Source organism: Lates calcarifer, linkage group LG1, assembly GCF_001640805.2.
Source record: "Lates calcarifer isolate ASB-BC8 linkage group LG1, TLL_Latcal_v3, whole genome shotgun sequence".
Taxonomy (NCBI): Eukaryota; Metazoa; Chordata; class Actinopteri; family Centropomidae; genus Lates; species Lates calcarifer.
This window is the reverse complement of record NC_066833.1, coordinates 4,789,248-4,808,777: the sequence shown is the minus strand read 5'-3', so window position 1 is coordinate 4,808,777 and position 19,530 is coordinate 4,789,248. Positions and strand designations below refer to the sequence as shown.

General features: G+C 38.2%; 1 protein-coding gene and 1 pseudogene across 3 annotated transcripts in view; one reads left to right on the top strand and one right to left on the bottom strand.

Annotated features, from left to right (window-relative positions):
• Positions 1-544: 544 nt before the first annotated feature.
• LOC127142850 (uncharacterized) lies at positions 545-653 on the top strand (annotated as a pseudogene).
• An 11,931-nt stretch (positions 654-12,584) lies between these two features.
• Positions 12,585-19,530, bottom strand: part of gdap2 (ganglioside induced differentiation associated protein 2) — a 33,443-nt gene continuing 26,497 nt past the window's right edge. The window contains exons 14-16 of one of the 3 annotated variants that reach the window (XR_001959278.2): positions 17,907-17,985; positions 13,375-13,419; positions 12,585-12,741 (exon numbers count right to left, since the gene is read on the bottom strand). Coding sequence is in view for 2 of the 3 variants with exons in the window: in XM_018660694.2 (XP_018516210.1) it covers positions 17,944-17,985 (42 nt within the window). In the remaining variant the exon portion in view is untranslated. Of the gene's footprint in view, positions 12,742-13,374; positions 13,420-13,807; positions 17,986-19,530 lie in introns of those variants that run through there. The other 2 variants (XM_018660694.2, XM_051067053.1) reach the window with 2 other exon arrangements.

The window sequence follows — 19,530 nt, the reverse complement described above, 5'->3', positions numbered from 1 at the left end:
AAGATAATTGCTGTTGAAGTTTTCTGTTGTGTTTGTCCCAACAGGCATCCACTGATCAGCTGTCAAAGGTAAAACACATGCTGACTGAGCGAGAAGCTTGCAGTTTTCTTAATATGAAAGTGAAACTGATGTGTTTTCACAGGTTAATACAGCAGAATTGCAATCAAAATAAGCATGCATTGAATTCTTTATTGATTAATGGATTGAAAAGTCAACAATTTTATAACTGTATCCACTGTAGTGGAGCAAAATAGCAGTGTAGAATAAGTAGAAAGAAAGAAAGTTAGGAGACTAGTGAGAGACAGGTTTTAAAGAAAGAATGGTCAAAATAAATAGCCTAGGTTGCAATTGTGCATCCTACACTGCTAATAATATCTAATGGCTAATGATAATGTCTTTTCTTTACCCCCTAAAGAGAGATGGGTATGGTGACACCATTCAGCCTTGCTGCCAATTATTATTATTGTTGATTGCTTTGTGAAAGAACAGATCTGTCAGTGTTATTTTTGCATGTATAAAGGGTCTGTCTTCACCAGCTGCTGTAGCTTATGGCCACACCATCCTGAGCACGTCTGATCTCGGGAGCTAAGCAGGGTCGGGCCTAGTTAGTACTTGGATGGGAGACTGCCTGGGAATACCAGGTGCTGTAAGCTTTTTGTCCCCATCTTTTCCTGCCTATCTTACAACAGCAGAATGCTGCTTCCTCTAGTTGAGGCAGGGCATGTCAAAGCACTTTTATTTTGCAGCCTGTATTTCACACTCTGTTTTGTACTTCTATTTTATGTCATGTCGCTTTCAGCAATCAGAGATTAGGTGCTGGAAAGTTACCTCTGTAAAGTCTGCACTGCTGCTGAATGAATGAGCACAGTCTGGGTTTTCTGTCTAGCAAATTGATGTACGTTTTGAGTGAAATGTTTGATCAGACTATACAGAAAATTCTTGATGGGTGGATTAGTTATTTCTTAGTTTTGCTGACCACTGACCACTGTTGTTGACAAGCTAACCCAGCTAATAAGCATTTACAATTCGAATTTGCCGTTTAAGGTTGTGTGTAAGTTTACAAGCCATATGATTTAGGTGGACATTCATGTCAGCAATATTTGTAGTGACTGGACCGGTGTTAAAGGAATCTTTTGGCTAGGCTATGTTTGTTGTTGTGTGTCTTGACCTCATGTAATCACTTCACTTGCATTGCTGCCATTGACAGCCACTGAGGTGAAAAAATGGGTTAAGGGGCGAGCCAAGATATGGTCATGCTTACAGACTTGCGTTAAATAATTTTTATTCGATACATGTTGGACTGCCGTTACTAACCAGCTGATGTTAACTAGCTGTTTCCATCGTGCCCTCTCCTCTTACGTTTAAGTGGGTGTTTTCTATTGTGTGTGCCAGCAGAACACTTTCAGGAATACATAATTCTATTCTTTTTGTTTAGTTATTTGACGCTTGGGTTATGTTGGTGTGATTCGTGACTGTTTTGCTCACTATATTATCTAGTGTGAGAAGGTTATGTTGGTGGACACAGGTTATACATAGCAGCTTACAAAAAGTACTCCCATGTGTCTGTATAGCACTTTCTTCCTGTAATGGTATTGTAGAATTGTTTCTCCTTAAAATTAAAAATGGTAGCTCCACCCTGACTTAATTTTCAATTCTTGCAGTCAATATGTTGAACAAGATGTGTGAGCTTCCATAATAACAGAACTGCAGAGATAGTGGAATTACATGGTCCAGATCAGAGTCTACATTAGCTGGTATTATGTGTAGTTGTCCATTAGATGAAAATATACAGCTAAAATGTCTGGTGGACAATATGACCATAAAATATGGTGCCAGGATAACAGGTATTTTTTAAATATGGGCCTTATTTTCCCATGTGTTTGGGGGTTAATGATTGATAGGTCCAAAAATCTTTAGAGTCTGTGTAGTACTGAGCCCAGCCATTGTCTGCAGTAAAGTACATCCACTAAAGTGCTTGTTTTTGCCACTGACAGGCTCAGATTGTTATCAGAAGTGTAGGATAGGATTCCTACAGAGATAGACCTTGTTGTTAAAGAGTAAGTTGTTTTTTATTTAACCAGAAACATTGCTATATCACTACCGACTCTTGACAAAAACAGCAATTTTACAGAGCAGAACACAGGACTTGCTGAAATAAGTGCTAGTTTGTTTGATACTATAGGGGAAAAAATCATCACAGGCTTGCCAGTTTTGGCAAGCCTGTGATGCCTTTTGCAAATCCAAGCAGACTTGCATGTGTCTGAATTAGCCATCCAGAACAGTAAATTTTATGAAATTGGTGCTTTAATTGGCATTAAGGCAGCACAGCTGTAATATTGATGAAGACACTTTAAGTTTAGAAACTGATGTGTATCACAGCCTATGTCTGCTTTGCTTCATTTCAGAGGCAAGCACCTCTATCCACCCATCCATCCATTTTCCTCCACCTATCCAGGGTGAGGCTGCTGTAGCTGCAGGCTAAGCAGGGTATTTCAGATGTCTGTCTCGCCAGCAACGTTTTCCAGTTCCTCCTGGGAATATGTAATTCCTCCAAGTGATTTCTCGGTTTACCCCAGGGTCTCCTCCCCACAATTGTTTGACTCAAGTTTGTTTAAGTCAACTCAACTCAGGTTACAGAATTGCTGTCTTGCCTTAATGATAAAGGAAAAGTTAAGCAGATTTCTCATACTTCAGTAATAATGAAATGGCCCTAGCAGATTAGACATCCCACTTGCTGTCTACTTTTGATACATTCTGCCCATCCCCTTTCTTATGAGCCCCAGAGCAATAAATATTAAATAAAATATGACTCAAATAATATCAGTGAAGTGAAGTTCAGAGTAAATTAACACATTTTGAGATCATTTAGTAATTAAAACTTAACATTCTCATGAAATGCTCATCATTTTGGATCAGTGGATCTAATGATATAATTTTATAAGTCTGTATCTTCATTTTCATAAGTCTGATTTATTTAATAATGCCATTTTCATGTTATTTTTGGGTTCAGTGGAGCCTTCACCAGTCACTGCCTCTGTTACCCAGCTCAACACTACCAAATTTATTTGCTAAAATACTTCTAAGTAAACTCAAAAGCTGCTTCTGCAAATGAGCATAATGTCATCATTTACTTTTATTTCTATTCACGCAGCCATCTAGGTTGTTAGGTTAGTTCCACTGTTGTGAAAAATGACATTATAAGATAAGTGACAGTAGGAACAATGGTATCATGAAATTAAATTTGATTTTTAAAAAACTCTCCTCGTAAAAAGTAGCTCTAAAATAAGTGATGATGAGTTCTGATAAATATTTCATAGTTCATTCACAAAAATAATTCATATTATTATTTCATAATGTTTTATTTAATATTGAATATTGGGTCTACCTAAGGTCTGTAAGGTTTGTAGGGCACCCATCACCTGCCAGCCACCTTCTCAGTATGGCTCAGGTGGTTTTTTGATGTTCAAGTTGCTGCACCAGGCAGTGATAGAGAAAATAAGAACATGGATTGAATGACTTGTAGAACAAGGACATATTTTTTCTGTCCACATTAAAAACATTTAACTTCCTCAGGAAGTACAAATGTTGCTGCTCCTTTTTAAAGACTGCCTCAGAAGTTGTCAGTGACTGCTCCAAAGTATTTATTGATAATGAGTTATTTCCTGCCTTTGAAATTATGTTCATGTTAAGTTTGTGTTCTTTGTTTTTCCTTTTGAAAGCGATTCATCACACTGCTCTGCATCATCCTGACTGAAGATGACACTAGAGGAGTTACCAATGACAATATGATCAGTATCTGGCAAGGTTCCTCAAGCTATACAAAAAGTGGCATAGTGGGCCTGACAAGGCTTACGACATAGCTTGATGATGACGGAAGTGTTCAACAGTTAATTGTTTTCCCATGTTTCTGTGCATCTAAAGGCCACAATTACAAGGCTAAATTTTTGGATTTGTGTTAATGTTATGGTTTAGGCTATCCACATAGTTTTGGTCAACATTTGGTCAGGAAAAAAAAATCCATAAAGCCCAAAAATTATTTTATTTTATGTTTTTTTTTTTTTGTTGTTGTTCCATCTTTTACAGTTTCAAAAAAAAAAAAGAAAAAAAAAAAAAAAAAGGCAAAGGACCTGAAGCAAAAGTTTGGGCACAATCAGTAAATGCTTTTTGTAGCCAGCTAAGAGTCTGTCAGTTCTGTCTTGAAGGTAGTCCATTGTGGATTTTGAGGTGGTTTTAGGACCATTATTATACATCATTATACATCCTCTTTTTACCTTCATCTCCGACAATGAATTTTGTGGTGAGGGGACAGGAAAGTTTCCCATGAAGGTCATATTTGAGCAGGTGTCACTGCAGAGTAGACCAGTACACCACCACTCCAGAGTCTGCTAAGTCTTCCTGAAGGTCTTTTGCAGTTGAACAGGGGTTTTGATTTGCTTTCTGGCAGTCCTACGAGCAGTAGGAACAAGTCATAGACCTAACAAGCTAAGAAATGTTTGAGACCTTGGTAAAAGTTATTTAAGAGCTTAAATCTCTTTAGGGTGCCCAAACTTTTGCATGGAGCTCTTTTCCCTTTTTTTTTTTGTCACTCCATTGCATAAAACAAACAAACAACAAAACAATCTTGCGTTGAAATGTTGAAAAGAATGTTTCTGGCTTTTGGAGATCACTTTATCTTGTACTCACTTTACAGAAATTTTGACCATACCATGCCACCATATATTGATGGAATCCTGTAACAAACCATTGTAATTTTAGAATGTTTGCAAGAAGAAGGTGATCCATAAACAATCTGTCTTTTTCTCTTCTCTGACTAGACCCCCACACAAAAGAAGGGGACTGTTCTTCTGCTGGGCCTTTCTCATTTTTCTCAAGATTCCTATTTTTTCTTCAAGACTGTGGAGGTAAGCATTATTTAATTATTTCTATCTCACATTTGTAGGTCATGAAATGTTCTAAACATATAATAAATGGCTATTCACTACAGATGACAAAAAAAAAATATTCTCAAAAAATCTGATTTTTAGACAATTGTCCATTTCCTGTGTTTATCTGGCATCTTCTCCAGGGTCTTTGCCATTTTACTGCCATAGTGTACCTCACAGCTTTGGTCACAGGCAAGCAATAATATCTCATAATAATATCTCCCCACCACATATATTTTTATATTTTACAAAATATCTGTAACGTCCAAACAGAGAACTTACCCCCATCTGACGAATGCTTATTGTGACTGTGGGCCACAGTGCTGCACATGAGAACAGTAACAAAGCAGGCTAATTTTTTAATTAATCAGTTTCTTAAATTAGTCTTTGATTATGTTCTGGCCTACAATCTGATGGCTTAGCAAAAAACTGGCCCAAGACCAAACTTACTTGGCGACCCCTGTGATCTTGGTTTATAGAAAGGTTTGTGTGAAGCTGTGAGGAAAGCAGCTATGCATCTTATTTAGGTGTAAAGTAACTGACATTTTGTCCAACATGTTGCACACTTTTTAAATCTTTTTGCGTAAAAAATATTTGTCTGATTTTTAATCTGTGATCTTGTTTTATATTCCAACCAAAGTAATACATCTAATTATCTTCAGTATCAAAATGAAAAACATAAAAGTTGCATGAATGAAAGTACGTAATCCTGGAAAATAATATAGAGATAAACATTCAACGCCTGATACTACAAATGTAAAATTTTGGTTTACATCTGACAATTGAGACATACTCTTGATGCAACCATTCTGTAACAAAGTTGGTAAATGCTGTTTTCTTTTTCTCTCTCTCTGATCTCTTGTACAGGCCACAAATGAGGAGGATGTGTTTGATGAAAGGATGAGGACTGGCATCGTAATCTTTTTTTTTTTACCTTCAACACAGATTATCCAAAGGAACATAGGTACACCTTTAAAGTCATTCACAATATCCTCATGAGCACTGGTAGTGGGCCACTTGTGTATTGTATGAGAGACAGACTGCTGCAGAACACCATGCAGACTGGTGCTCTAACACTGGGGCAGTTGGATGAGATGGTGTTAGAGCACATGGCTCTCTCAGACCCTCAAGTTAGGAACACTGCCCTCTCCCAGTCTTCATGAGGACTTTTAGAATGAGTCAAGTGGTGTACCTAAGTCATTTGGAAACTGTATTTCAAGTCAAAAATGAGATTAACCAGCAAAGCACAGGTGCATGGGAAGTCTGTTATTTAGCGCTGACAAATGAAATGTGAATGAAACAACAAACAAACAAACCGATTGATACATTTAAATTATGCAAAAAATTGCTTTTGCCTCTGCTGCTTTGACACTGTTTGATCATGTGACTAGGCTCAACTCAGCATATTAGCATGTAGCATGACTCCTACACTTTTACTACTTAAAATACATTTGTTGGAGTATAACTTTAACAGCTGTATTTGTCGTCAAACAAAAAGTCTAACATAAATCAGTACAAAAGGCACAACAAATGCATCAGGGTAACTATGTTACCCTCAAGCACATCTGCAGTCCTGAGCAGAAGAACGTGGCATCTGTAGAACTGGCACTGACAGAGGAGTCCAAGTGGCACGTCATCCATGTTTGCCTCAGCAGGCAGCAACACCTGAAGACAAGAACAGAGAACTGTTATCAGTGTTCTCTACAAAGAGGCAAAACTGTAATCTGAGATTTCTATGATGTGTTTTCCATCACACCACACTGACAGGAAAATGATCATTATTTTTTATTTACTTTTTGGAAATATTTACATGGTCACATCTATAAAGGACTAGAATAAACTATTGATTTATCAGTAAGTTAAGATGAAGGATCTAGGTGTCCTGCACATAATGCTTTCAGATCATAAATTAAAAATTTACATTGCTCATCTTGTTCAGTTCTTTATCATTTATTTCATTTCTGCAAATCTTGGAAAGTGTCATGTGACACTGAAACGTATTCCACGTAAGGCAGTCCACAACCCTGCAATAAACCCCATCTTCTTTAAATTTCTAATGCCAATGTATAATGTTGCTACAGCTTCCAAGACTGAACACCATACATAGTGTTTTCCGTACATTTGTGCAGGACTTAGGTGCACAGATTTGATAGGGGTGTAAAAGAAAAGTTTATATTTTCAATGCAATTTAACATCATTTGTGGACCATTATTATTACCACAAATGTGTAAAAATTTTGGAAAAGGTAGGGGAGATAATAAATATGTAACACCCAAAAAGCTGAAAGACAAAACCTGTTCACTGAAGTTCACTGGGGTCCAACTACAAACATAGGATCTAAGAAAAGTCATGTAGTTATTTTTGATCTCCACAAAGATTTTACATTAATTTGGCTTAGGTGGTGCCCAGAACGGCTTCGGTGTTGCACCTAAGCCTTATAATGGTAGGGAAAACCCTACACACAATACATACTCACATACAATACTGTGACATTTTTACAACTTATTATACAAAGATATTTCAATTTTAGCTATAGAGGGTTCAGTTCTGGCCAAAGAATGATCAAGTTTAACCTGAGGATGTTCAGCTGAAGGCAGAGGAGGTTAAATCTGAGGCTGCTCTGGCTAAAATCAGCATGCCTCTGGCCGAAACTTCCTTTAACTAAAACCTCTCATTAAAACGGTCCTTCCACTAACACTTCCTCTGACTAAAATATCCTGTGGCTAACACCTCCTCTCACCAAAACCTCCTCTGACTTAAACTTCCTCTGGCTAACTCGCAGCTAGCTATCACGTAATAAGGTCAACTTTTCCAGTCCCAATACACTCCAAAAGGCCTGAAACATGCTCCTATGCAACTTATACATAGACAAATTTGGACCTGACCCTAGAATAGGCGTTTTCAGTTTTCAAACCATGTTTCTAGCAATAAGCATGTAGGCGTATTAGCATACCAAAAAATGTTTGGAAGAAAAGGAGGATAAACGTCATAAACATAGGTCATAAACTGCCAATTTGAGGTCATAAATACTATAGCTACCAGAAAACCTTTTAATGTATGCACAACTAAGGCAACAAAACAAAGTTTGCAGCTTCAACTATTCAATTTTTGCATTAAGTGAGGCAGATCAAGTTGGCTGAGATCACAATCACTTTTAAAATGTATACATTTGCGACTAATACAGTATAGAACATGTTGTTAAATAAACAGACAACTCACCAGATTAGTGGTTAGCACAGCAGAGCTAGTTCGTTGATTAGGTCCTTAAAACTGCTGCGTGCTTGAGGAATTGCTTGAGGATTTTGAGGTCTGCTAAGTGCTTAATGTTATTTGGGAAAAGCGGTCACACCTTTCTAATATATGCATGTACCACAAGCAAACACTGTACATCCAGATAAATATTCTAGATAAAGCTGAAATGCCACATTCCTTAAAAACAAAGTGCATTTGCTGAGTGCTTTTACAGGGATAATGAGTTTACATGCCTCGATGTGTCCGTCAGTGTCTGCATACCACAGATGTTGCACTTCTTATAATCAGTACAACAGCTTATCTGCACCACTGATACTTTTACTGTATGCATGCTGCATTCAAATAAATACAGCATGCCTGGGTATCTTGAGTGAACATTTGTTTATAGGTGGACAATGCATCTCTAATAGTCCTTTTATGTAGCACTTTTCAACAAGTTAGAGAGTACTTAACAAAAAGACATTGAACCAACAAAATACATATAAACAGATGAGTAGGATATAAAGTAGGTGAAATAAAAGGGACTGTGAACAGTTTGAACCCTGCAGACACCAACCATCTATCTACTCTGTACTCTAAGCTCAGCTTGTCCCCCTAGTGGCCACACCTTTTCACTTTGATGTGACCTCGTCCTGCCCCCTCAACACACACCATTCAGAGGCAGACCCAGGACAGGCATTCAGTTTTAATCAAGCGAGCACCTGCTCAGTTTGAATCGCTGCCACATATCTGGGCTGGGACAGGCTGGACAACTGAGTTGACTAAGGCACATTGTACTCCGAACTCCTGTGTTCCATGAAATTCTTCTCTGTGATTAGAATTTTGCCTCCAGACGCAACTTAAACATCATCTGTTTTTGATAATATACCGTAATTAATCTGTGTTTTATGGAGTGGAGAGGAGGATTGTTGTTTCAAAGCTGGCTTGAAAGGTATGGGTGGATTGTAGGGCTATTTTTGCAACATTTGTACTTTTCTCCTCTGAAATGCAGCTAGCTGGTTCACCTATTTGGTCTAGACTGAAATCAATTGACAGCTACTGGATACTCTCCCACTCTCCCATTCTCAGATATCTCAAAATTTATCACATGAACTGGCCAAAGTTGGTAAAGATCTTATGGTTCCCAGAATGTGTATGTTACTGACTTGGATGAACCCATGACTTTTCCTTTAATGGCACCATGAGGTTGATATTTTCGGCTCAGAGTGAAACATCTCAGTGACTACTGAGACAATTTGATACTGACATTCATGTTGCCATCATGCCATCATCAGGTCAACTTTCAGTTTGTCCAACATCTTTGTTACTTAAATACTTGCAAAACTAATAACTTCCCATCAGCCTTAGCTCTACTTTGTGTTCTAGTACTAACTAGCAAATGCTAGTATGCAAAAATTAAGAAGATAGATATGTTATATGTTAACTTTATACATGCATCAACATGTAATCACAGTCATGGTAAGCATGTTAGCATGCCAATATGACCATTTAGCTCAAAGCACTGCTGTACAGACATACAGCCTCGCAGAACTGCTAGCATGGCTGTAGATGCTTAGTTTAGTTTGTTCTTGCGCTTTGCTTGTGGTGTCCCTTCTGTGTGGTATGCATCAGATTTTCCTCTGTTTTTTGTGCCAGTTGCCTCTGTAGTCATTCAAGTTTTTTTCTTACTTTGTTTGTATTCATCTTCCCTTTTATTATATTGACCAGACATCTTAGACCAATCTAGACTTTCCTTGGGGTCACAAATGCTTGGAGTGTGCTTACCAGTGGTTAAAAGGGACAAACCACCACATTGGACGGGTTACAGTAAATAAAATGCACAACCAAAGAAAATGACTCATTCTCTACAGCAGTATCAGTGTTTAACACTGATACTGCTGTAGAGAAAACTCAGTGTATCAGTGTTAAACACTGATACTGCTGTAGAGAATCATAATAAAATGGCAAAATATCAGCAGGAGGAGATGTAATGACACTGGAAACTACTCAACCACTTAGCATTCCCTACAAGGTCTCATTAGTGCGCCCACACACTTTTTATCAGTTTGAATGTCATCTTGACCGAGCACAGTCTGCAAACAAGTTGTACTGTCAGAGAGCTTCCTTATACACTTCACCATTCCCCTGTTGCTTTGTGTACTACTAATAATTACTAATGAACAGTTTTACTTTTTTTATCATCTGGAGATCAGATCTGGTTTAGTTGATCAAGGGATCACACACTGAATCTGAGCTTCAAAGGGGCTGTTGAGACCTAATGGCTTTGAGCATGTTGGTCATGAAAACCGATTGTATCCACACATGGGTGCCGACTGCGTGGTTAAAAGTTTATTTCTGTCTTCTTTGCACTGCTTATATCTGTGTTTAATTTGATGATGTTGTTTACCTACTTTGTCATCAGCTTGTCCATCTTTAATTTGGGTATGTGAGAATGTGTGAACCTTATGTTGTACAAGGAGCCTGCAGATGAATCAGTCTGGTTCACCGCCTTTCCCTTTCTGTCATACTCCCCACAGGTAGTTCTGTCAAACTACAGGCATGGTGATGTGAAGTTAGAGCTGATCATGGGAAAGATTACTGTGTAAAATAGCTGCACACCAGCCCATGCTACAGTCAGCCTAGAAGCTGAGATGAGTCATGAGGCTTTGAGGCTGCATCTTCAACAAGAATGCTTGGAGGAGTTGGATTCAATTTATTTGAACAGGTGAGAGCAAATAATGTTGTTGTCTTTTTAATACTAACATGGCGCTTAAAGGACTAGTTCAACATTTTGGAAAATACTCTTTATTCACTTTCTGTGTGGAGTTAGATGATAAGATCGATACAACTCTGAAGTGCTAGAGTTGAAGGCAACTGGACTTCTTTTAGGCTAGAACTGTTCTAGGACTAGAACTGTGGAGGCCTTCAAGAAACCTAAAAGAAGTCCAGTTGCCTTACACTCTAGCAGTTAAGACTACCATGACCTCGATGACTGAGAACCTACACAGACATCGATACCACTCCCCATTTCTGTACGCTAAATGTGAAGCTTCAGCTGTTGAGCTCAGCATATATCCTGGAAACCTGTCTATGTCCAGAGGTAACAAAATCCATCTACCAGCATCACTAAAGGTCTTTTCGTGTGGTCCTTAGGCAATATAGGCAGATTTAAAGTGAAGGAAACATGGCCTCTATCTGCAGTTTTGAGAAGTTTTGAGATCGTACAAAAGTCATTTCATTTGTGTTAAGTTGTTAATAGTAATGTAGTGATTTTGTTACCAACTGATCCCATAGACATAGACAGTGACATGTAGACAGTGTATGAGTGAAGCTAATCTACTCTCCCCATTTAGCTAACCTTCAAACTACATGAGGAGATAATAACATGGCACACAAAAGTCATCATCCACAACACTCAAGAGTGTTGTTTTTTTCACCCAAAGATAGATACTTGCAAATCTAGTGGCTGTATTCCCACAGTAATTTAAATCACTAAACTAGATTTTTCCTGGAGTTCTCTGACGATGAAATGTCAGTTTAAGTTAAGTGGAGAAAATACTCACAGAAAGCATGTACAGTGCCATGCAATGAGCTCATGTTTGAGAGAAAGGTCAGAACAGAAACTGTGTTTAAAGTGACATTTTCTTAATTAAAATGACATTTACACAATGTCTAAGCTCTGTGTAATGGGTTCACCCTTCTCTGCAATTTAAAGTTAACAGCCCGGGCACAGAAAAGTCCCAAGTCCTTGAGACAAGCAAAAGTTTGACATTTGGAGATTGTTACCACTCTCACGTCTGTATGGTAAATATAAAGCCATGGTCTAATGTTCCGCAGCTCTATACAGCACATAACTGGAGCCTCAAAAAGATGTCCCCCAGCTCTGTATTTGCTTAGTATGACAGCAGTATGGACTGCTGTGGGAACTGCGTATGGCTGAATGATAAAACAGCAAACTGTATGTACTGAGGCACAGTGCCTAAAGAGCAAAAAATGTCTAACTGTCCAAATATTTATTGTATGGACTTTTATGTGAACATTGGTATGTTCATTATTACCAATTACGACTGCAGTAATTTACAACAATTTGTAGATGTAGATGAAGATAAAAAAAAAAAGTTTCACGTCAACTGTACACTCCATGTTTGCATGTTTCACTGCAGTTAAAAATAACATATTTTAGTGTAATCTGAAGTCTGGCCAATAGCTAGCCATGGTTTCTTGTGTTTCACTGCTCTGTCTGCCTGTCTATTTTGACCAGCTAATCCTTGCCTGTCACGGAGGGAGGGGTCCATACAAGATGGATTTGCTCGTCCACTCGCCACAGCTCTTCATTTACAGCATCCTTCCATCCTCATCTCCTGCTCAGCACTTTAATCCACCTAGAACGAATAGAGAGATTAAAAAGCAGAGGATGAGACATGATGAAAGGGGGTCACAGTGGTCAGCAGAATGTGGGCAGGTGAAAAGACGGGAGGCGCTGAGGACAGTGGTGAGCAGACGTGGAGGTTGGAGGTTTTTAATCAGCGAAGGGCCACTTCTTCACTTCCTGGAACATGATGCTGTTTTCCACGGAGGTAAGGTGAGACTGGTGAGAGAAAAAAAAAAACATGCTTTGAGTGCAACACCTGCTGTTTATTCTTCTACTTCAGCCACTTGTGTGTCTCAGTCTTTCCTGTGTTCTTAAAGGGAAAACACACCTAAATGCTGGATTTGGCATTTACAAATTTTATTTATATTCTATAGCTATAAAAAGCAAAAATGTCAGGATGAAGTAAACTTTTGGCTGCTTGGTTTTTACTTATGATGCAATAGTTGTACTTAAGTAAAGGATCTGAATACTTATTTCACCACTGGATAAATCTATAGCCATACAAGTTTTGTATTTAATGGTGAAGTGACATCACCATCATGCTGCCCCTACTGACCGACATCCCTTGATTGACTCTCAATACTCATTCATTCACAATGTGGTTGAAGAGAAGGATGCAAACACTTGGATATTTCATTCAATGTGTCTAAAAGGTAAGTAAATAAAATCCTATGTTGGCATACCACTCTAACTTGAATCTTAGTTTATGTTAGTAAATTCTGGATTTTATCTTCTTTTCCATTTTGATATATGCAGTTAAGTAACAATTCTCTAGTTAGTCAAGTAAAAGCATCACCCGCTAACAGGAAAAGGAAACTTGACAGGGATGATGGTTTTACATCTTCTCACCTCTGACATGTTAAAATGCTTGAACTCAAAGCCACAGGAGGTTCTCTGAAATATAAAGCACCCATCAAACAGTTTCCATGTAAACTCTGTTCGACAGATTTTGTCTTAACAGATTTAACTGCAGTTTAGGGGTAAGCTCGCCAACTTGTTAAAGCTGACTCGCTTAGACTTGGGGTTTTCTTAGTCTGGCTGATAAACAATTTTTTTTTCATCACTTATCAGCTACATGTGATATGTGACCTTTCTGCAACACAAGCAACTCTTTAGACAGATCGGAGCCCTCTGTTATAAGAAAAAAAAAGAAGTAATTTTAATCAGTGTACAGTTAAAAAAAAAACCCAACAGTACAGGACATGTGAACACCAATGAAGTCATTTCCTGTAAGTCCTTCACAGTCATCATTTTTAAATCATTAAAAAAGAGATCATATTCATTTCCAGACAGTCAAAATTTGGCTCATCATTTATATACATTCAGGTATAATCACAGCTCTGACATTAAAGTATATCATGATGACTTCACTGATCTGAGGCCATGGTTCCTGGTTGTTTCTTCATAAAGGAGACAACTGAAGGGGAAAACAGTGACACCAGATTTATTCAAATTCTCCATAGTTATAATTTCTGACACTCTGAACAACACATTGTCATGTTCAGTCTTTAAATCTTTATTTTTGTGGAAGCATCAGGGGCATTTTGTCAATGTGTAAGAAAATTCACTAGTTTTCAGCATGGTTTTACTTGGAATCATCTCACCACATCAGATGTTTTTCCCTCATTTATTATCATTATTGTTATTATCATTATTATTATTATTTGAAAAATGAGATTTAAAGGCTTTTAAAAGCTCATTAAAGTTATTTTTCTCATTTTTTAACTGTTCGCATTTTCTTCTCAGGGTGATCAACTGTGTATTGATTGAAAATGGAGCACAACATTCGTCGAACTGACACATCACATCTTCCCATTGGATGAGTCTACAAAATCTAACATGTAAGTTACCATTTAAGAAGCCTTAAGTTTCCAGCCGAACTCTGTATGATAGTGTCACATGCTTCTGCGTCAGGATTTTTATATCCCTATCATCTGTTAGTGAGGACATTTAAGGACAAGAGCTTTAGCATGAGGAGTTTGTTTTCTTGCCAGCAGAAGTGAGTTATTTAAAAATACAGATTCCTGATTTCTTGACAATGAGTGGAAACACAGCAGACAGGACTGGGGTGAAGATAGAACTACGTGCAGGTGAAATCCCTCACGTCCAGAAGTGAGGGACAGACGTTAGTCAAACAGAATCTACATTTATAGTGATAGTGTTACCTCTTGGGGTACCAGACAGATGGGGTTTGCTACATAATGACTGCTGGAAAGTTCAGTACATTTGATTTGCAATTGCCCTGATAAAGTAAACCCACCAGTCTGGTAGTCCAAGTTAAATAAAACTACTTGTGATTGTGAAAACACCAAGTAAAGTAGAGCTAACTGTGCAAATAACAAGGAAATTAGTGACTGAGGAACAGAACCCTCACTTGAGTATTTTTGAACACTGATGGGCTTGGATTGTTATTATAAGTGTCTGACAATATCATGGATAGGATTCCTACAGAGACAGACCATTTTATTAAAGAGTAACATCCTTTTTGTTTAATAAACATCGCTATATATCACTAGACTCCACAGACAAAAACTGTAATTTTACAGAGCAGAACATGCTGCTGGAATACCACTGCCTTGATCTGTTAATTTGTTTGTGCTATGTTAATGTCAGACACTTATAATAACAGTCTGAGCCTGTCAGTGGACAATTATTTGACATGGACAAGTGACCATTATGCAAGATTTTTGTCCCTCTCAATCACCTACACCCAAAAACATGGGAACATGGCCCACTTTAAAAATACTGGAGTTATCCTTTAGCAGACAAACAGGCACAAAAGACTTGAAGCTCCAATGGCAATGGCATAGAGAAAAGAAAAATCTACCAATGATACTTTCCTTCATCATGTGAATGTGAGATAAAACAGCAATTCTTTACCCTTGTTGGCTTGTGTACCTTTAAAACAAAGTGATGCCTTCTTGTGAAACATCAACAATTCAACCAAACAGTGACTATCAGAGGAAGGAGAGCAGCCAAAAACTCAGCCAGCATTTCAAAGATAAAATTTACAATTGTAAGACAATTTGGAAGTAAATACATGAAATGAAAGGAGGAGAATATTGTTTGTGATCCCATCCATCATCTCCTGACCTCCAGGTTGAAATCTGCCAGCATAAAGCTGTATAATGCTTCTGCAGACAGCAAGGATCCTCAGCTTGACAGGTAAGCTGCCTTGAGAAAGACTAGTTACTGTATCTTTAGACAGGCACTACTTTAGAAGAAGAGATGTGTCTGACTGTCTGTCTTGTGATTTCAGTTTTATCTATAAAGTTTCAAGAAACAGTGAAACCTATCCAGAGCCTAAGGTGAGGTCCTAGGTTTGCTTATTTTTATGTGACCTCCAAAGTGTTAAATTTATAACAATGTAAAACAGAAAGAACAGCAAATTCTCACATTTGAAACTGGAACCAGTGAATGTTTTTGTTGAATAACTCAAATGATTGATGAATTGTAAAAATTGTTGACGATTAATTTTCTGTTGACTGACTTGCTGATTAATTTTTTCAGTACAACTTTTAAGAAGTACAGTGAGTTTAGGAAAAAAGCATATATATGCCCTGTTATTATATTCTTGCACTAGAGGAGACTGCAGTTTCAGGCCCACTGTCCAAGGATCGCATTTCTAGGACTTTTTGCGATAGCACCACCTAGCTAATTAGGTAGCAGTAGGGGTAGGGTTAGAGTTGTTCTACACACATGTAGAAGAGATTTTGTATGGTAGCAGTGTAATGAAAAATTAAGGTCCTAGAAATGCAGTCCTACATCTGCTGTTCAGAAATTGCAGCTGCCTCTACTGCAGAAACTTGCTACTCTTCTAGACACACCATTAAGTGGGAAATAACAAATTTCATGCTAAGAAAATGCAACAGAAAAAACAAAGAGTTTGGACCCCAGAAGGCAATCAGCAAGGTTTTTGTGATGCAGATATCAGCAGTATTTCATTACTCCTTAAGTTACATTTTCACCTTAAATTCAACCAACCACTTTGTGTTGGATTTAAAGGTGCTATATGTAAGTTTCTGCTATTGCTACATTGGTCGCTTGCTAAGTCCTTGAGCCATCATTTGTGTTTACAAGACAAGAGGTTAGAATATGCTCTCTGGTCAGCACTACTTCTTTATCCTCTCATTTTAGACTAATGCTACTGCCCTGCATTTTTGCGAAGTGGTATTATGAGATGGGATGGGCTGGGGGTTAGTTGATTAGCATGCTAACTTAAGTAAAAGAAAAGAAGTGACAGAATTAGAGGCAAAATAAGTGTTAATATTGCTGCTGCTTTCCACTGTGGGAGACAAGTCTTGGCAAATAAAGGAATTAACTTTGATCCTGAATTCACAACATTTCTTCTAAACTGCTAACTGCTGTTAATGCTAACAACAGCTATGTAGCAATTGAAAAAACTTACATACAGCAACTTTTAAAGCTTAAAGAATGTCAACATTTGAAATCTTAAATGCTGTCCTGTAAAGCATTAAATGAGAAGTGTGATGATGCACTTATATCTGTCCCTTAAATATGAAGCTACAGCTAGCCTGGCCCTGCTCAAAGGTAAGAAAATCTGCCCACCAGCACTTCTACAGCTCACAAACTAACACACTGTATCTTGTATGTGTAATTTGTACATAAGAGTTAACCATTTCCCCTTGCTTCCAGTCTTTATGCTGAAGTTGATGCTCCATATTACCTAGCTAGCAAACAGAATGACATAACCTGTTACACAAGGAGCAGTATTTTTGTCTATCAAAGAAAATCTCCCAGGCGTGAATTTTTATCCACTGCCTGGGGTTTTCTGAATGGGGCTGCAGGAGACCTCAGTGGTTGTTATTACGGCGTTGTACCAGGTGGGAAATTCCAACTTCAGACTGAAGTTTGACGCAGAATTAGTCTTTACCTCATCCAGAGTTTTTGCAGTCCAGAGTGGCACAGTACAGAATTAAATAGCATGGAAATCCAGACAGACATCATCTTCCAAGGTCCAGCATTTGAAAAGTCTGACAGTATTCTGAGACATGGATGAGGATGTCTCGTATGACCGCACAATGGAAAAAGCTTTGAGCAACTGTCAGGCTTGACATGATAACTTCATATTTAGGGATGTTTGAGGAAACTGCTGAAGAAGAACTCCTGGTGTAAGGCATAATCCAAAAAACCATACCAGATCCACAAATAGTCTGTGGTGAGTGAGAATGAACACTCAACAGGCCACATGCTGCTGAATGTGGGCTTTGACTGTTAATTTTGTCCTTTTTGGCAGGGACAGAACACAAGGAGAGTTTCCCCCAGTATGCTTCAGAGTCTCAAAGAGGAGGTTAGGAGGTCAGACCACATGGGCAACATGATGTCCATAAATTGGCTTCCATTTGACATGCTGCCTTTACCTTGTTACCCCAGCAGAGAGGTATGATTGGTTGTCTGTCACAGACCGGAGGACTGAGCAGGATAGTAGGGTCCATTCACCTGAGATGGGGGGGGATAAAAAAATCAGCAGGGTTTAAACAGATCACAGGAGGAAAAGTAAGTCCATCATGTAGTCATAAATTCTCACATGAAAGTAAAGGCATCCAAATAATCACTGCTAGTGTGAATAAACAAAGGTTAGTTGTTAAAAAGCTGGGTCAAAAATCAATCACATGTATAGTACATCATAATGTATATTTCCACAACATTAATTCCATCATCACAACAGCTTTATGTCATACTCACCAATTTTCTGCTTTGGGTTTGTCTTGTTTTTATTCACCAACTGAAATTGTTTCTGCTCATTTTTTTCTGCATACAGTACAACCTTTTGAACCCACCGCAGCAGGTCTTTGTGCTCCAGTTAACAGGTAGGATGAAACCACACTGCAGTGGCCATAGCCTCAAGGCCTTGAATGAACCAACCTTGCCACGTGCATTGGGAGCTTCTCTTGGAACACCTCTGAATCTTCATTTTGAGTCCTGAACGTCAAAATTCTTTGAGTCTGTTCAAGAATTGCACTTGAGTTCTCTGAACTACCAAGCGGTCTTCTAACCACTACAGCCATTTGATCATACATTTAACTGCTATTTCTCTAAGCCTTTGAATGATTGCATTGGTTCTTTGGATTTCAAAATGACAATAAAGTTGAATTAACACCTCAAAAACAATTTCAGCACAAACTGATCATAATGACCTTCATGTAGGTAGGATTTATTGCAGGACTGTTGTATTAGACCATATTAGTTTTACCTCGGGGTAACTAATAAACTTAAAGCCTGTTTTCAATAATGGCTTGGCACTCTGTAGTTGTGTTGAATAAAGGCCACCATTTGTGAATTTAGCAGCAAATTCAGCAGCAAACATGTCCATCTGGGCCAATCAGTTAAAAAAAATGTCACAGCACTGACAAATGATTTGTGGTGGGTGTTCAACCCAGGGGGAGGTGAGCTGCACTCAATTCACAAGCAAAGGACTGGACATGAATGCATCATTCTGGCAGACTTGTGGCTGTATATCCACACAAATATGGAAAGAAGAAATATTATATGCAAGAAGAGATTGTTTTGATGGGAGAGTATCTGCGTGGGCTGAGTCAACCATGAGAAAGACTTCTTTCTCCCTACTCTGGCTCATACATTTATAATAGTGACTAGTCCAGTGGTCTGTACCTTATTACAGTTTTGAAATCAAATAATTTTCCCCAAGTTCTGGCAAACTCCAACCAGAAAAGTCTGCAGTTTATCATAAGAATGTACAAAATATGTATAAATATGAGCATAATCCCCTTTGGTCAGTTGCTTAAAATCTGAAAACGGCCACAGGTGTCAAAGACAAACAATTCTTGTCAATGTATTTCATTTCATTGGATCTCTCACTCCTCTTGCTCAATTAGTTCTCTGATACTGTCTTAACTTTGGTGCAATGTCAGTGACTGTAACCATGACAACCAGACTGACCCCAGAAAAAAGTGTTATGAAAAAAACGAATTATTCAACAACAACAAAGCAAGAGGTGGCATGGTTGATTCATTATTATTATTT